This window comes from Enoplosus armatus, chromosome 5 (genome assembly GCF_043641665.1).
Source record: "Enoplosus armatus isolate fEnoArm2 chromosome 5, fEnoArm2.hap1, whole genome shotgun sequence".
NCBI lineage: Eukaryota > Metazoa > Chordata > Actinopteri > Centrarchiformes > Enoplosidae > Enoplosus > Enoplosus armatus.
This window is the reverse complement of record NC_092184.1, coordinates 21,343,075-21,361,371: the sequence shown is the minus strand read 5'-3', so window position 1 is coordinate 21,361,371 and position 18,297 is coordinate 21,343,075. Positions and strand designations below refer to the sequence as shown.

General features: G+C 42.9%; 1 protein-coding gene across 1 annotated transcript in view; it reads left to right on the top strand.

Annotated features, from left to right (window-relative positions):
* Positions 1-2,002: 2,002 nt before the first annotated feature.
* The window catches only part of kirrel3b (kirre like nephrin family adhesion molecule 3b), a 148,383-nt gene continuing 132,088 nt past the window's right edge, over positions 2,003-18,297 (top strand). The window contains exon 1 of the mRNA XM_070905758.1: positions 2,003-2,123. Within this exon, the coding sequence (XP_070761859.1) occupies positions 2,003-2,123 (121 nt within the window). The remainder of the gene's footprint in view (positions 2,124-18,297) is intronic.

Here is an 18,297-nt window from a genome sequence, read left to right as displayed (position 1 = left end):
GTGAAAATGATCTGTTGAAAGTCATACTGACGTCATACCAGCAACATTACACACCTTTCACTACAATTTCAATGTCTGTATCTGTCACAGACATGAAAACTTACAATTGAGAACACACCTCTTAACCATTTTCTGTCTAAACTAAATAAAGATTAAATTTATAATGAAATGAAATGAAACATTCTATTATTGATGGCCATTGTCAAAGGCAAAAGTCAAAGTAGAAAGACAGGGCTGGCAGCAGCAGCACCGCACTCGTGGGAGCCGCAGCAGTTCAACAAGGTAGCCGTCACGCACAGGTAGAGGTTGGTCCGGCCGTAAGTCAAAGGGGAAGTGTGTTGTTGTGTTCCTCTTGAAGATATTTTGCTCATAATTTAAGAGGCTTTATTGGTTATAGATTATTTAAAAACAGATTTTCAGGACCTATGATTTGCCTAAAATGTATTAAAAGAAGAAATGGAAACTATACAAACATGAAAAGCGCAATCAATAACAATAGCCATGGTTACAACCAGACCAGAGTACACAGCCATGCAAACGGATATGTGTAAGGTACTTTTGAGAATGTACTTTTTGCTTAGTGCTAATTATCAAATGTTTAACTATACTAAGCTCATAACAATGGTAAACATTACACATGGTACAAATTTAACAGATAGTAAGGTAAGGACACAAACTTTTAGAGGGTTCCATCTATAGCAATGACAACCTGAGAGTTTATTAATGCTACAATCACCAAGTCATCTGGAAAAAAAAGAAAAAAGATTTAGGCTAAAGTATTTATTTAGAATTATTTGAGGGAGTAAATTTACTTAACGGTACATGTTTTTAATTTGAGGTACAAATTATTAATTTGTGTGCATAAAGTATCTAATTAAATAGAACACATCTAGCCTTGAAACCTGCTGGGCCCCTTTAGTTTGCTTAATCTTCAGTAGAGCATAGTGTTTTAATAGTAGGACATGGAGGGCTCTCTTTTATATGTGGACCGAGCCTGGCCTGGAACATAGCAGAGGAAAGAAATGCCCCTGTTTAAATATTTAACAGGCATAACCAGGAAACTTGTTAGTAAGTATGCAAGTGCATTTAGGCATTTTATGACGTCTTGCATCATGGCTTCTTGACTGAGTGACTATGAATCTAATTCACCCCTGATAAAAATTGGATACGAATGAATACTACAGCTTTGGTCTGGAATGCTAATGTGGTCTTTATCCATTCTCAAGGAAGGCAGGTCATGGTTTCCAAAATTCAGTGCCGTCCATAGAATCCAAAAAAGGCAGGGGTCTTCACTGGGAGGAGGGGTGAAACTGCACTTTTTGTTTTGTGGATGTCTGCGTTATTTGTAGCTATAGAGGCCAAGTCGCTCCTATTCTCATTCTAATTGGTACTGCACCCTCTCTGTTTCTCCCATGGCAGCTCTCGTTCCCAGAGTGAGGACCCGAGCCTCACACTCAGCTACAGCCACCCAGACAGCCAGGCTGAGAGGCAGAGAGACAGAGAGAGAGAGAGAGAGAGAGGGAGGGAAGGAGGGAGGGAGGGAGGGAGGAGTCTAGTTGTGGAGCTCTATCCCCTGACTGTGTCTGCTATGTGAGTGGTTGAGCAAGAGAGAGAGAGCATGAGAGAGAAAGAGAAGGAGGGGGGGGGGGGAGCAAGTGGGGGCTGAAGAGACTGAGAATGGATGGGCAACGAGAAGCCGTGCGAGCGAGAGAGAAGGAGTGAGCGTGTGCAGGCTCAGAGTCAAGCAGCGAAGACACAGAAAGTCTACAAGCTCACATCAACAAGAGAGCGTGCGAGGCAGAGCTGACCAGCGGCAACTCTGAAGAGTGACACAGAGGAGAGAGACACAGAGAGACACAGAGGAGAGGAAGAATCAGCAGAAGAAAAGAAGGACTGAAGACAGACTACCAGCCTTCCACTGGTAAAAGGAGACACCACTAAGGGACTGTAGCATCCGTCCCCCCCCCCCAGCAGCACAGAGGAGCACTGTCTCATCTCGTGCATGTGTTTGTGCCTGCCAACTTCAATTTTACACTCGCCCACTGTTTTTCGTAGGTTTTGCCCTCTCCACTCCCCAGTCATGATCCCCTGGGTCCTTCTGCTCCTGTGGATCTCCGGACATGGTAAGTTTTCCAGATTAAGTTGCTTATTCATCACATCTTGCGTGCTTGTGATTGCTATGTGACTTGCTGGCTGGGAACTGCGGCTCTGAATTCATCTTGCTATGATGTGTGAGCTCGTCCTACCATCTATGTTTTTAACTGCTTATAATATAGCACTCCCATGGTGCACTATTATGTCTGATGTAAAAGAGAAAGGTGGAAATTAGAGGAACAAGTCTGTGTGGCAGTACTGGGGCTGAGGAGCTGCGAATAGTTGCAGCCTGCACTTTTCTCCGTCAGTAGTTTGTCATCGCTTTTAGACTAGACAAGTTAAATACTTCCTATGCGGGCTTGATATTCCTGTCACACACACAGACACACAAACAAAGCCCTCTAACCCCAGTCCAGTTCAGTCAAGCGTTCACTCCTGAGTCACATTGTTTTGAACTGACAGCCTTAACCCATTGAGTCCAGCTACGGGGGGTCTGGTCAAAAGAAAAGAGAGAGAAAAAGTTAACGGTGAAATGCTTCAAAAGGCAGACTCATGAGTGTAGTTGCCAACTGCAGCCCTTTGGACAGTATCTGCTGTTGTTATTTTTATTCCTAGACAGTCTGTTTGTGGACAGAATGAGGATGGATTAGTTGTTTCCCCAGCTTGCCACCAGGTGGTTGTCTTTGGAAAACAATAGAGGTGAGTAAACTACAGCAGAACTCTACCTCTCTGGTGTCTGTGTGATATATACGGGCGCACACAGGGCTGAATCAGACAGTGGGTGTTTGTCAGCTCCTAGCGTCACAGCAAGCGCCCTGCTTTACACTCTGCGGGGTCGGGGTCAATGACACAGACACCCCCCCTTTTCAAAGTCTGACCCCGTCACATTGGACAACATTCTGAGGAGGGCATTGGCTGAATGAATGTGTGTGCCTGTGTGTCTATTTATGTGTGTGTGTGTGTGTGTGTGTGTGTATAGATGTTTCCCAGAGGGAGATGTAACCTTTTGTTGAAAAACAGCACAGAAAAGGCAAAATCCAGTCAGATCTCAGTTTGTTGACACGTTGTGTTGAAATTGACAGCTCAAAGTCGGTAACACGCTGCTGCTCGCAGTGGCAACAAATGAAACAAAACCATTTTCTACGGCACTGAAATTCAGCTCTTCCACATGTTGGTTTATAGCCGGTGACACAGAAAAAAAGAAAAAGACACTACTCATCCAATACACCAATTTGCTGTGATTATACTCTTCTGCTGACTAATTTTTCACATAGAATCATGGAGAAAATAATGATATCAGGACAGAACAATTTGAAACTGACTGAAGCTTCAAATTCCCTCTCAGCATCTCCTGCGCTTTAACAGGCGCAGATCCCGTCCAGAGAGGGTGTCAGCTTTACTGTCTGTTTTCTTTATGACCTGGAACAGTGACATGAGCTGTGTAAGTCGACCTAGAGAGTGGAATGAGTCAAGGCAATGGAAGCTTTCTCTCTAGGTCATGGCTTTTGTTGCGGGGTAGCTATAGTGCATCATGACATGGAACTGTAGCTGCTGTAACTGTTCCTGATGCTGCTTTTTGTGTTCTGTTCCCCTAATTTCATTGTGTAGTCTTTCTGTACCATCTGTGATGCAGGAATACATGATCAGTCATTAGTCTTTTCTCCTCCATTCTAATTTTTGTATCCACAACTCATCACATCCACTGTATCGCTATTGCCCTTTATTTCCAAGTGTAGAGCATGAATAACCTCCTAGTTGTATTAGACATTAAAACTGCAGAGTTGGTTTGATTTATTCACATGCAAGTACACTTTGTTTTGGACTGTTATTCTGCGCCCATCATATTTTCATTCACATACCATCACTGGCTTAGCCACAGTTCTAGGAACAACTAACAGCATATCTCAGATAGTACCAGCTGGAATGAGGCGATTGCTACAACTGGAATGAGATGGGATTGCTGTGCATTTCAGCAGAGTTGGTTATTACCATAATATAAAATACTGCTTTCCCTGCCAGGTAAACAGGGGATAACAACCTACCCTCTCTATTCACGCCTCTGGGGAGAAAAAAGTGCTTCCCTGTAGCTTACTTTTGTTGTACAAATTACGGCTCTGTTTATGTGCTGAGCCGGTGTCAGCAGAAAGCTGCGGAAAACAATCTCATTTTTATGAACAGGGGGACAGAGCCATAGCAGTCATATACTTAGACACAGCTATCCTGCGAGAGAGTGAGAAAGAACGAGAGTGTGAAAATGAGAGAAGATTCAGTCCATAGGCACTGAGCAGTTTTTTCCCTCAACTTTGAGAAATAGATGGTCCGGAGCGAGTGAGACGGAGAGGGAGAATAAGGAGAAGGAAAGGTGTTGCGAGTTGCGCTCCATCCTGGCTGGGCTGTTAGCGCATCTAGGGCACCTTTTCTTTCGCTGTCACCTCTCCTGCCAGTGACAGATGACACAGCACCAGTCAGGAGAATCTGGGAGACAGTCTCCAGGAACAAATTCACCTCAGGCCAAACTTGTCCAGGACCTCGTCCATCTCCTCACCACACCTCCTCCCCTTTCCTTCTCCTACCCAATCTATACAGTGTCCAACGTCGCTCACATTCCTCACCTTGCAGCGGCACATTTCTCCCTCTCTCCCTATGTTTTTTTTTTTTTTTTCCCCAGTGTGATTGAAAACGCTAGCCTCTGTCGGGGGAAAGGGTGAAATATGTGAGAGCATGATGTCCTGGTGGAGGAGGGGCAGTTTAAGAATAGTCTTGTACCGGATGTGCCAGGCTCTGAAGAAAATGTGCCAGAGAAAAATCACACATTGTCAACGTTAAGTGTATGGGCTCTATCCCTCTGCCTCTCTTCCTCTATGTCTGTGTCTGTCTCTTTTTCTCTGTTTTTCTTTGTCTGAATGACGCCTTGTGAAATGAATATGCAAACTGTCTGGGCTACTGGGTTTTTTATTAAATCTTCTTTTTGGCTTATCCTTGACTCAAGGTTTGCCCACTAGGGGCAGTGCTGCTGCACAAGAATGAAATCCCAATCTTCTTAAAAATCTCCTGCACCCCCCCCCCCCCCCTCAGTCGCCTTCATCATCTCCAACCCCCCCCCATATATTTTGTGTCAGAACTCCCGATTTCACCACACGGCCAGACTAAGCTGTTTCTTAGTCCTGGAAAGCATGTCTTAGTACCCCCAACAGCCCCTATTTCATTTACTGCTGTCTATTAACTGCTGTCTGACGTCTCTAAATCCGCTTTTCATGGGCGGCAGGCTTTGATACATATTTCTCAACCAAAGTATAATTAAATGTCTTTCCAATGTCATGTCTGGATGTTTGGATTTTTTATAGACGGAGAAATCATTCTCGCTTCTCCAAGAGGAAAAAAAAAAGAGAGAAATACAGCCCATTACGTTGCACAACACTACTCAAACAGAAATACCAATTTTCAGCCTCATTATTATGAATAGTAATTTGTAAGCAAGACACACTGCTGTCTAATGCATGGATTATGACCATAATAACTCAGAGGTAATTAATTGATTTATACCCATTCTATCGTAATAAAACCAATGTACATTTTTCTTGCATGTTGTCAGAAGCTTTGCCGTTCCAGCAGTCATATTTTCAAGACCAGTAACATGACTAGCAACCTCAGAATGGAGACTCAATTGCTCGTGAGCTTTGTCTGAATTCTGATGGTACAGGATGATTAATATTCCTGGTAGGAAACATTAAAGTGTCCTTGTCCCGTCCGGGTGACTTACCCAGTCACCATACATGACAGTTGGCTTGAGTGATGCTAACCCTGTCTGGATCATGCCATGCAAACACAGTGAGTGACAGATGATGTCATCGGTTCATGATGGGGCCCAGTGGCATGCAGTTTGTTTTCTTGTTTGTGCTGCATGTCCCATCAAGGCTAGCCAGCTTAAGTCACCTCGGCCGCTGTGACCCCTGCTCATTTCTGTGCCACGATAGATTAAGCCCACTGTAATCCCTCTGAGCCGAGTGCCCTGTTGGATATTTATGGTAATAAGTAAACATATGAATAAATAATCTAAGAGGCTGCCGCTGGACAGCTGGAACTTGTAAGTCCCAATGTTTGGCAGTGGTTGTGGCATTAACAAGAGATGCTATTTCCAAGAAAAATCAGTTTTGGCCAAGACTTGCATTCGGTTGATGCCCTGTAAGAAAACAAAGAGCTTGTTCAACGACTATTCAAACACTACATGAATAAATATATCAATCAATCAATAAACATAGATGTAGAGATAATGCTAAAGTAATAGGCATGTGTTCATGTAAGAACAGGACCTTCCAAATATTCCAGTTGTAGGCGGTACCAAAATAAGAATGGAGGATCTAAGTAAGTACAGTATATCCAGTGACTGCAGTTTGGATGAAAGCCTCATTTCGAGTCTGTCAGGATTCAGGCCAGCCAGGGAAGGGAATATGATTAGTTTGGAGTGTTCTTGGAAAACCAGGCAATGATCTGCTTCCTCTCATACAGTCAGTCAGCCAGTCAACAAAATCAAGCTGTTTACTGTTGGGCTTCATTATCCATCTAGAAGACTCTCTCCCCAGCCCCAACAGTTTTCTTTAGTACCAACCAATCAACCCCCAAGCCCCTCATCTCCTCTCTCTCGCTGAGACTCTGCTGCTGGATCTCATTCCTTGGGGATGAATTTATCCAGATTGAAGCACTCAGCAAAAGGGCATTATCCCGGATTACATGTCTGTTGGGCGGCAGTGTTAAGTAATTCAACCAGATGCTGTTGTGATCACTGGGTCACCTGTGAAGGCAGGGTTAGCATCTGCACTTCTTCTTGTCACATCTCCATCCATCTGAGACATTATCCTTGGAAGACAGAGAGAGATATTTCTGGTTGGATGATATTTAAAAAGAGTTACATGTAAGAATACCGTTAAATGTAGGGAAGCCTGAAGAAGCCCTCTCTAACCCTAGTCGGGATTTTATTTGGTGACAGATTAAGGGATGGATTAATGGCTTCTAAATTGCAGTTTAATGCACAGGAAATAGCATGCTATGTTTTGCCCGCAAAAGCAACTACAGGCAGCTCCACAGGGCTGTGTGTGTGCAGTTGTGGGGGTGCTGTAAGTAGAGTAGTGGTGGATCATACTGTGTTATTTTTCCTTGGAGAGGACAAAGCATTGGCACAGCAGGGCTAAAAGAAAAATGTTGGTGTTTTTAGCTCAACTGTGTCTTTTCTCTGCAAATCCTGTCTCTACCTAGCCGAGGTTCTGATAGATAGAAATGTTTAACTTGCTAGTGGGATCTGTGATTGCTTGTAGAACACAGGTGCTCAACGAGGTGGGTTCAAACAATGTAACAATACAAAGTTTCTCCTTTCTTGTCAAAACCCTGCTTTGCAAATCTGAGACATTAAGACTTTTGTTGAAGACATTCACACTGAGAAAATGTTCAATTTAAATGTTCATTTTGTCTCACATTCACCTTTTTTAACTGCATGAAAGTTCTCACCACAGGGGATGAGTGAGTTTTTGCCTGTTCCAGGAATTACACTGTATATACTGAGTTCTACTATTGTTCCTTGTTTACTGTGCATGGTTGAAACCACTGAGTGTGACTCAATATCTGTCATGGAAACAGGTGAGCAAAACAAGAACACAAGGTTCTGTGGGTGAAAATGTAAAATGTATAAACAAAAGAGTGGCAAAAAAAAAAAAATCTGTAGTCCGCCATAATGCAAATAACATCTTATCCTTTAGTTATTTTCTATTCATTTTCAAAATGATATTCATGTTGGTACAGCCAGTGGAGTAAAGCAATGTTTAGCTTAGGCTAAAAATTCAAATAAGTCTAAGAGCTGTAATGTTTGTAATAAATATATCCTTATCACATCCACTTGTATGGTGGAGTGTAGTGGAACAGCACATTTAAGGCAGTTGGAGATGCTCTCCTTGCTCTGCTAATGAGAAATCTCGATTAAGTTTGTTGGGTCTCACACCCGTTAGCTTGTGATTGAGCAGGTTACAATTAGAGCATACATACATTGCCATTCAGAAAACGGGTTGCAACAACGAGGTGCAGCTACATGTTCCGTCATCTCTGCTGTGGGTTGTTTGTGCAAAATGTTACAGATTGCAGATTTAATTTGAAGATTAAGTGGGCGCAAAATGAGGTTTCGCTAATAATACAATATGCTTTAATTATTTGTTGGTCACACAGAATTTATTGAATATATGCTTCATACTTAAACTTGACACCCAGGCCAGTGGAGCTTTAAGTCTGAAGGTTAAGGTTGAGTGCATGATCGGAGGTGTGGCTGTAGCTGAGTGTCTGAGTTGTATGCTGAGTGCATGTGCACCTTCATTTTGAAATACAGCCACTTACATATGTTGTTACATCTCCTAAGAGGCTGATGCAAGTTCAGTAATGTACATGTAACTTACGCAGAGAGCTTTTGTGACCTACAGAAACCTGTGTGCCATGCCAGGCAGACTAATTTGTATGTGAAAAACGTTCATGTATAAATTGATCGTCCTTGCCTGAAACTTTCTGTCCCATTTTTCTTTAGGATGGTGCTATCTGTGCAGATCTATGGCTATAAACTTGAGTAAATCACATGCAAGCACCGCCGCAGCACAGTTCTGCAACCTGTGTCATGTCATGTGTCCCACTATTGCTCGAAACCAGCCAGCCAATGCATCGACGTGATTGTGAAGGGCTGCGTTGGGAAAAGAGCCTGGAAGATGCATGTGGTGCTTCAGCACAGGAGGCACTTGAGGAATTGGGTTGCTGATCTGATAACGACTTCCTAGTGTTTGGAGGGAAGTTTCTGGGACAGCTCAATATTACACCTGGATGAACTCACCCCCCTCGCCTCTTCTCCAGTTTTCTCCTCATCTCCTTTTCTGCTTCTCACTGTCCCAACATTCTCATGCCAAAGATTCATAACAATGGACTCATGGAGCAGGTTTTCATACTGCTCACTTCACATGCATTCAGTCTGTGTGTGTATGCATGTGAGTTTGTGTGGTGTCTGTGCATTCAGTCTGTGCCACGACAATTACAGCTGCAAGCCTTGAATGGTAATATAAATGCAAATCAGCCTTTTAACTTGTACAAGCAGAATCTGGGGAGGGAGAAGCTTCTCACCTGTGGATGAATGTGGATGTGTCTCTGCCTGCCATTACAACTGCTGTGCAACATCATGTTTTGAAAACGACAATGGCAATAGATAGCATGTACAGTACAGCCGTTTGTAAGCAAACCTTGGGGCTTTACTCCAATATAATAAAGTCCACTCTTGAGAACAGTAGTAAAACACCATGGTGTGGGACAGTCTCACGTCGTGTTGTGCCTCTGGCATTACCTCCCTACTTGTGTGCTTCCATTTTAGTAGATATATCTAAATTGTGCTCAGCAGTACTAAATGGAAGGGCTCGGTAGCTTCTACTTAATAAACGGATGGGAAAAGAGTTCTCTCCATGGCACCGGGCACCGATGGTGAGAGGCATGGCTTTTTGAAAGGCTATTTGATCTGGCACTGATACCAAAAGATGTTTTATTCAACAAAGCACATCAGACACAATAGCAGCACAAACTTGCTCTTGATCCAAGCCAAAACTTTTAAAATCTGCCAAGGGGGGGATGTGCAGCATTGAGAATGAAAAATGTCTAATGCTGCCACCCTCCCCCAACACTCCCATGCACTGTGTAGATGTGCATGTTTTTTTTTTGTTGTTGTTGTTTTTTTCACCAGATGCCAAATGAGGCTTTGACCCACCTGCCTGTCCCACTAAGACAATTAAGCAATTGGGAAGAAAGGGCCATTCACTTGTGGGGTTCGCAATGTTAGCATAGGAGGCAGAAACTGCCCTGCATACCACCCCTCCCCCACAAAAAACTCTTTCAGCACCACTAATTCTGGCACTGTGCCAACTTGGTTCCTATTTGTTGAGGGAAATGCAGGAGCATTTGTCACCAGTCTTAGGAAATCTGTGACATGGGATGCCTGGTTTGCATGTTGATAGAAAATCCCTCTATTGGTCTCCAGACGAATTCAGCGTGATGCCTGTGGTTCTGTGTCATTATAGATGTTTATGAGGCGAAGCTTCGGCTGGCACAACCATCACATAGAAAGACACACACACACACACACACACACACACACACAAACACATACATTCCATACCCTCACTTGCATTACCAAAGAGCAATCTGCCAGGGCACAATAACAGATGAGAAACCCTGGAGTATGTGAGCTCCGAGGGCTGAACAGTATTAATATGCTCGGTGACATGTTATAAATAAAGTTTTGCATTGATCCTCAAACATTAATATATCCTTATACAAGAAAATAGCTGTATTGATTACAAGCCGGTGTGCTTCTGATGTTTCTTTGAAATGGTACTGCTGGGATTCACTCTGCCCACTTTAACACATGGCCTATTTTTATATGCCATAATAATGTGGTGTCACAAGCAGGATCGGCTGAAGGCAATCCCTAGATATACTGTATTTGACTACTCTGGGTCTCTGCCACTCCGCACCTTTCAGCGCCTCGGTGCATCTTCCATCTTAAGTCCTTTCTTTATCAGCTGGACACCTCAAGTGGATGTCAGAAACCTAATAGAGTAAACAAAGTCAATTAAAGTATAATTAATTTTTTAGAGGCCACTCCAATATTCACTTTGCTGATTTGGAGGTTGAAGAGCTCTTGTCGCACTCTCTGATTTTTATTTTATTTTATCAAGTGCAATTTAATATTGTGGAGGCTGGCCCGGGCACTGAAAAAATGCTAATGCACATTGGGGAGTTTAAATGATTTGCTATCCTTTCAAATCTGTTGGCAGGGGTTTCAATCTGGCTGGCGTCCTGGGGGAATTCGCCGTGGTCATTGCTCAATCCCTGGGGGACATTAGTGCAAATCACAAAGGAGCACAGAAGTCATTTCAGTTTTCCACTTTCCTTTGGCCACTGCCCAATGCTAAATGGCAGAGGACTGGCTCACAATACTGGGCAGGGCAACCCCCTTTCCTCCTTCTGTCTCTAACCTTTTAAACCTGATTTAATCAAATCAAAACACCACAGGGCAGACCCATTTGAGACAACCTGAAGACAAACAGTTGAGGAGGAACCAGAAGGCCTTGGGGTGAACCAAGGGCAAGGCCATCCATTACTTCCTGTGCAACGAAGAGCACAGGGACACCGAAAATACCTGCGGTACATGATGATGAACAGACTCCACATCAGAGATTGGATTAGAGAGGCGAGAGAGAACCCTAAAAGCCATGCGCAGTTTATTGAAGCCTTATCTAAAGCGATAATGTTACTAGAGAAAGGCCCATGTAATGACGGATGAGTGGATGGCGGCCTGTAAAGAACTAACATCAGGCGAGATGGGTATGGTGGATGGGCAGGTCCACCATGGTCAAGTCATCTTCTTTTAAGAGCAGGAAGTAGGACCAGTGGATAGTTACTGTAAAATGGACTGTCAATTGCTGGCACCCTGGTTACCCTGCAGTGTCATCATAGTTTGGAGAGGCTCTGTGCTCAGGTTCACTGCAATTTAGGTCCCATTTCATCACTGATAACCATGAGGCATTTTGGGGAAAATGGTGGCAGTGTTATTGCTGAAATTTGTAGTCTCCCTGAAAGCACATATCTCTGCAGTGGTTGGGTTTGTGATACATGAAATCTATGTTTGACCATGAACCGTCTTTATACGTACAATTATTTTCCCATGGGGAATGTGGAGTGCAACGGTCACTACTGATGCACACAGAAAATAGAGAGAGAAAATAGACAGTACATCTGAAGGATTTCATGGAGTTGTTGGGGGAAAGTAGTATTTAGGTAAAAGACCTGTTCTCATTTTTTCAGGATGACTAGAGGATTTTCTCCCTGCTGGAAGGCAATGTTATCTAATAGTAGACGGATGATGGTAATGACAACACAATGCCTTCCAAGGTAAACAAATATATTTAGTGCTTGGGAAAGAAAATGAAAGGAGAAGAAAGAACAACAAAGACAGGAAAAGAAAAAAAGTAAATCTCTAAAGGAAGAGCATTTTTGTCACAAATTAAAACATATCTGTGTCTTGCAGCCCTAATCCTTAATGCCAATGTATTTGTTGTGTGAGTAGAGTATTTGTGCGTATGCGCAAACAAGCACAAATGTGATTATTCCTCGCTTTCGTTGTATGCTAATTTTATTACTTCACATTGTTTGCCTATCTTACTCTAAACAGCTTTGGTTCAAACTACTTCTCAATGTTTTTTTCCAAAGGACACAGGGCTGTTTGTTTGCAGCAGAGTAGTAGAGTAACATAAGAGATTCATGTTATTATTTTTAAAATTACCCATGTGTGACTTTTAGCTTATGTTTCTCTGTGATCTAGTTGAGAAAAGTCAATGCCTCTGTCCCAACACTGTGTGACACCGGCACAGCAGGACATTAAAAATGCAGGAGGGCATCTAAAGATGATCGTGGCAGAACACAGTGGGATGTTCTGGGGTGTCACCAATCCCCCCATCACCTCCAGTGCATGGCCCATAAACTTTCCCCAGGTTATGAGCGTGAATTATTAACAAGGCTTTCGTTAAAAAATGCAATTTACTCAGACCCAGCTGTACAAACTCCAACACAGCCTCGTTTAAAACATGGAGGAACCATCTCATAAATTTATGTTGGATCTCCTGCAGCCCAAAGAGTCTCCTCCAGATGGGTGCGCTCCACACTGAGTGGAGAGTTAATGGCTTGGAGTCTACTGTCAGTCCTCATGTGCAGGCTCTTTGTAATTGCTCAATGCTTTGATATGTCTCCTCTGTTTTTTTCCTTAAGATGTGCAGAACCAGTTTAATGGATTAATCAAATACAGTATATGATACATTGGACCGAGGTTATTTAGTAAAAAACTGTCTATCTATAACTATCTGTCCAATTTCTAACATAGCAAGAAAAGATAGCTGTAAGTGATAAGATTATTGAAACCTTTGAATAAATCAATACCTCAGACACTTTTCAAATATAGGAATAGTGATATGTCTACTTTCTGGCATTATCTGAAGGACAATCCTTAAAAGAGAGCCTTGTGCGGGTCTGGGGATTCGCATTGTTGTTGTTTACTCCAAAGCAGACATCTTTTAGCTTCTCCCTCAGCTCTGATCCTTTTGATCATCACCTCCATATTGGATATAAAATGGAGAATGAACAGCTCTGCAACACAAGTGACTTTCAGAGTTCTGTGACTCTTTGAAGGCTGCCAAACAAGTGTCTTTCATCTCAAAAACCAGCAGCCGCCTTGTACAAAAGGAGAACAGGACAAAATGAGAGAGAAAGGCAGTGTCCAGGGCTTGGAAATGAAAAAGTGAAGATTGTGGGGTCTCTTTGTGATCGCACTTCCTCTAAGGCCTCCTGTGAGGGAAATGACATGTACTTTATACAGCACAGATAGTCGGGCATCTGTCAAACATCCTCAGCCTGAAGATGGGTGAGAACAAAAAAAGTACATTTAGCAGGCCAAGTAGACTATTTCCTTTCCGAAAGGCCATGCCAATTCCCTCCATCAGTTAATGCAGAATGACTCTCTGAGACATACTGATTGAAATCTGTCTCTATCTGATTCCGCCATTGTGGTTATCATGCTTTAAAGATTCTGGTATTGCTAGGTAGCTAATGCATGACATGCATCAAGTTGATTTGAACAACTAAGGTCCTGACCATTAGTATGGAGAGAGTGGAACAGGAAGTGAATTAAAAAGAAAGAAGATGAACAAATAACTGAATGAGAAAGTTTTGTTGTGGAGCAGCCCATAGATAGAGAAAAAAAGAAAAGAGGCCCATACTTCCCGAATCTATTATCCTTGAATTAATGATGTAACAGGAGCAGTAGTGTTCCCCCTCTGAGACATGAACCAGATTTCAACCCAGAGCTCCCTGGAGGTGAGGGCCGGCATCTCTCTGACAGGACATCTGGTCCCTGAGCATGGCCACCAGGGGGTCGATGTCGCCACCTTAATTGTAATGTCTCCCTCTTCCTCCCTGTAAAAAACTAGGGCAGCTTTCCATAAAAGGAGAAGAGGAAGGGGGGAGCCACTATTTGCAGGGCCGTGTCGGCACGCCACATCATTTAAGCTGACAGCTCTAATAAATTAAAGCAACAGATTGCTGTGAACAAACAAAGCTTAATGGAAATAAAGTGAGAATTATCAGCCAAGAAATAAAAGGGAAAGAAAGAATTAAATTAGTGCAAAGAGGTGGATGAAAAGATGTCAGGCCCGCATAACACAGGCATTAAATGGGCAAATTGCCACTTTGAGAGATAGGAAATGTTTCATTCTCATCATCGCTTCTGTTGAAAATGGAAAATAATGAGAGAATCCCTGAGCAGACCTAACACATGTCCCTTATCGGAGTCCTCAAAATCTTCCCCCTCCATTGCTTCTCTCCTCCCTCTCTCCTTGTTTTGCCTTCCAGAGAGAAAAAAGGCGGCAGATTGTTCTGCTCCGTAGGACCCTTGCCTCCATCAATTTTAGCCAGGCCAGAGAAAGCCTGGAAGCCTATGTCGTTAAAATGCTTAGGCATGTGGAAGAAAACGACAAGAGATGTGAGGAGGCTGAAATGGTATGTCAGGGGAAACGTTTGTCAGGTGCTATCAGTATGAAAGCTGTCCATCTAGAGACCCTTGAAAAAAGGCAGGTCAGAGAGGGTCCCAACGGACCACTCCAATGTTATGTCTCTGTCTTGGGAAAAAACACAAGCCAAATGTAGAAGGAAGTACAACCAGCCAAAATGTAAAAGGAAAAAGAGCCCCAAAATATGCAACAATCCCTTCAGAAAATTAACTGCCAGGTGCACAGTAAGTGTTGTTAAACTTAATTTGGAAGAATAAAAGCTCCCACCTTGGCGAAGTGAACACACTGCCTGTGAGAAAAGACAGGGATCAGAGCGTGAGTCATGGCTGGGTCTGTTTCATAGAATAGAAGTAAAGCTAATTGAAGCAGTCTTAGGTGAGTTTAATGATTCGTCACCGTGGGGAGTAAAGGTCAATCAAAAAGGTTTTACTCAATCCTGTGCAACTTTCTTTTTCCATCTGCTACTTAATATAAGTGAAAATCTTTTTCGAGGCCTCCTACACTCTTGTTTTCATTCACTGATGTTCCCCTGTGACATGAGATACAGGCTTTCTAAACCCACTCTCTTTTTCATTTTTTATAATTCATTTAGAAAGACATGAGTTTAAATTCATTCCGTTGTAGAACTAACATTTAAATTAGTTATAATTAAAAAAAAAAAAATCCTATCCTCAGCTTTGTTAGCAATGATATTCCACCTTTTAGAAAAGGCTTTATGTCTGAATTTAATCAGGTCCCAAAAGAAGGGAGACTGAGGTAGTGAGATTACCATTTGGCTTTTCCAGGAAAAAAAAAAGTGTTTCTCAGAATAAGTGGAGTGGTTGAAGATGCCACCGGGGTGCTGTTGTGTTGCTGAATTAAATAGTGAAGCATCTGAGTCCTGCGGGGAGGTCCTTAACCACAGGCTGAAGTTTTCTTTAGTCCACTTTGTTAGCCAGAATGTATTGGACCTGAGCCAAGGTTAGCCGGCACCATGTACGTAGAATCCCATTGCTTTTATAATGAGGTCTGAAAAAATAACTCAAGAGGTCAGACACCATGAGACTCCGATGAAAACTAATTGAGAATGTCACTCAATAACAATAAACCAATAAGCAGAACTGCTTCCTCTTTATGCATGGGAGCTGTTTGAGTAAGCTCTTAAAGTGGAACGAGGAGGGTAACTAGGGGAGAGGGGTGTGAGGCATAATATGTGTGCCTGGGGGACACTGTACGTCCTGCTTTTCAGACACATTTTGTGTGTATTTATGTCTTCGCATATTCTCGTGGCTGTGTGTGTTCCTGCATGTATCTCTGCGCGTCTATGCATGCCTACTGTGTGGCATGTACTCTACGGAGTTTGTGCACTTAGTCTTTGTGTGTATGCATGTGTGTGAGTGTGAAGAGACCACAGAGGTCCGTCCAACAGAAAGCACTGCATTTCGAAAGGTGCCAGAATGAGTTTGTCACAGAGAGCGTAAACTTGAGGAGAAAAGGGACTGCGGAGAGAGAGAGACTTTCCCCAGGCATCCAGAGTCTGTCAGACTGATTAAGTCACACGGCTGGAGTGAGAGTTGCGAAACTGAACCAGAGCATGCTAGGGGAGCATGGTATGACAGCAAAGAAATAAAGAAATAAATAGCAACATGTAAGTATTAACATGACTGCATGTCACATGTGCACTTACTTATACCTGACCCTAGAGACTCATGCTGGGACACTGCACACCAGCCTGCATCCCATCATCCCACCCCGCAGCTTCCTCGCCCTCCGGCGACATAAAGCAGGTCAGGGGCATCTTAAAGTTCATGAAATGCAACATGACAGGACAACTCTAACATATGCCTGTGTGACAGTGAAGCAAATAGATGACTGATGGTAGAGCAATGTGTCTTAAGGGGAAGAAAGAAAACACAGTATAAGGAACACTGACTTTATCTTTCTCTCCCTTACCTTACTTCTGCTTTGAGTTTCTTCTCAGAGGCACGTAAGAAAAACTGGGCCAAAAGCTGCATTTTTTAACGTGAGAATGTATGAACCTATACTTATTTCTGAAACATGAACACATACAAAACATCAGCCCACTCGCAGGCCTGGCCTGTCCGTCACTGCTGCTGTGTGTGTGTCAGAAATGCCAAGAACCTTCGATGAATAGCAGACTACCATGCCACGTGGCCCTATCATCCACCAGACTAAAAGATTAACTCTTTTTCTTTGTTCAGGGGACCCTTGCTGCTCTGAGATGCCCTACTTGGTCTCCATCTCTCCCTATCTGTCTCTCTCTGCCACACTGAGGAGCACGGCAGACTTGTTGGTATATAGCAGAAGGGCAGCATCATTAACAATACTGAAGGCTACCCACATAGAAAACTTTTGGCATGAAGTGCAAATGAGACAGGAGATAGAGAACCGCTTCCTGCAATGCCCTCTGTAAAGCCAGGTACATGGCTGATATTGCTCACTAGCTGGAAATGTAAAAGAGGCTGCTATCTCAACTTTGTCCTCCCACAACTGGCCACCCCCATGCTGAAATTAACATCACTCATCCTCTCCGGCTTTACAGGCTCAACAGTCCCACTGCAATGCCAAAGCACAATCTATTGCACCTCTAGCATCAAATGCTAATTGCTCAGTATTCGAAGAGAGGAAAGGGCTCCCAGAATTAAGAGTCATTTAGCGAGAGACTGAGTTCAGCACAGCACTGCGATGCCTACGAGCTAATGTCTCTGCTATCTTGCATGGAGCACTGAAAGTGTAGTGCAGAGTGGAAATACACTCTCTCCACATTATGATGCAAATTCAAACCTGTGCTTAGCTTCACGAGTAATTACCATGGCAGAACAAAACAGCACAGTTAATAGGTTCAAAGTATTCCATCAAACAAGAAACAAGAAAACTACCTTTGTTAGAAAATATGGCTTTTGTCTGTGTTCAGGGCCTAAAATCAATGTGCACTTTGGTCTCTGCACAGATTTTAATTTGTCAGACAAGAACTTGATTCAGCTGTGTTTCTTTCAAAGGGAATTGAAACAAATAGATTTCTCCGTATTGAGGAGCACTGCAGGAAGTATGTTTCCCCCCTTACACTGGTGCAAACAATGGGGGCAGTGTGCGCCTTTGATCAAGGGCATGTCTATGTTGATGACAATGAGAAATCTGCAGGCTGTCCCAAGAGTGTTGTAACCCTACCTTCAAAGTACACTTGTTTTTCCTTCCCAACATCCTCTTTTCTGCAGCTTTCTTCACTGTGTTGACTGAATCTTTTATTTGTTGAGATCAGTCAGCAACGCCAACAAAGCCTCACAGAACTGAAGCTGCTGATTATAAATTTTGATGACATTTTATGTGCAATGCAAATAGACAGAAAATAAACATGTAAATAAATTACATTATTTATTCATACATGTTGTCAAAAATCAGTATTTAGCCCTAAGATATACTATACTTTTATTACTGTAATGTGTTCACTGAGTCTACATAGTGCCATTCTGAATATTTCACAGTGAGTGTATGTGTGCGGGTGTTTTGGTGGAAATTTGATGAGTGTGAGAGGCCAGTTCCTCTTTCTGGTCTAGCCCCAGTTTTCTTAGGGCCATCCACTGAC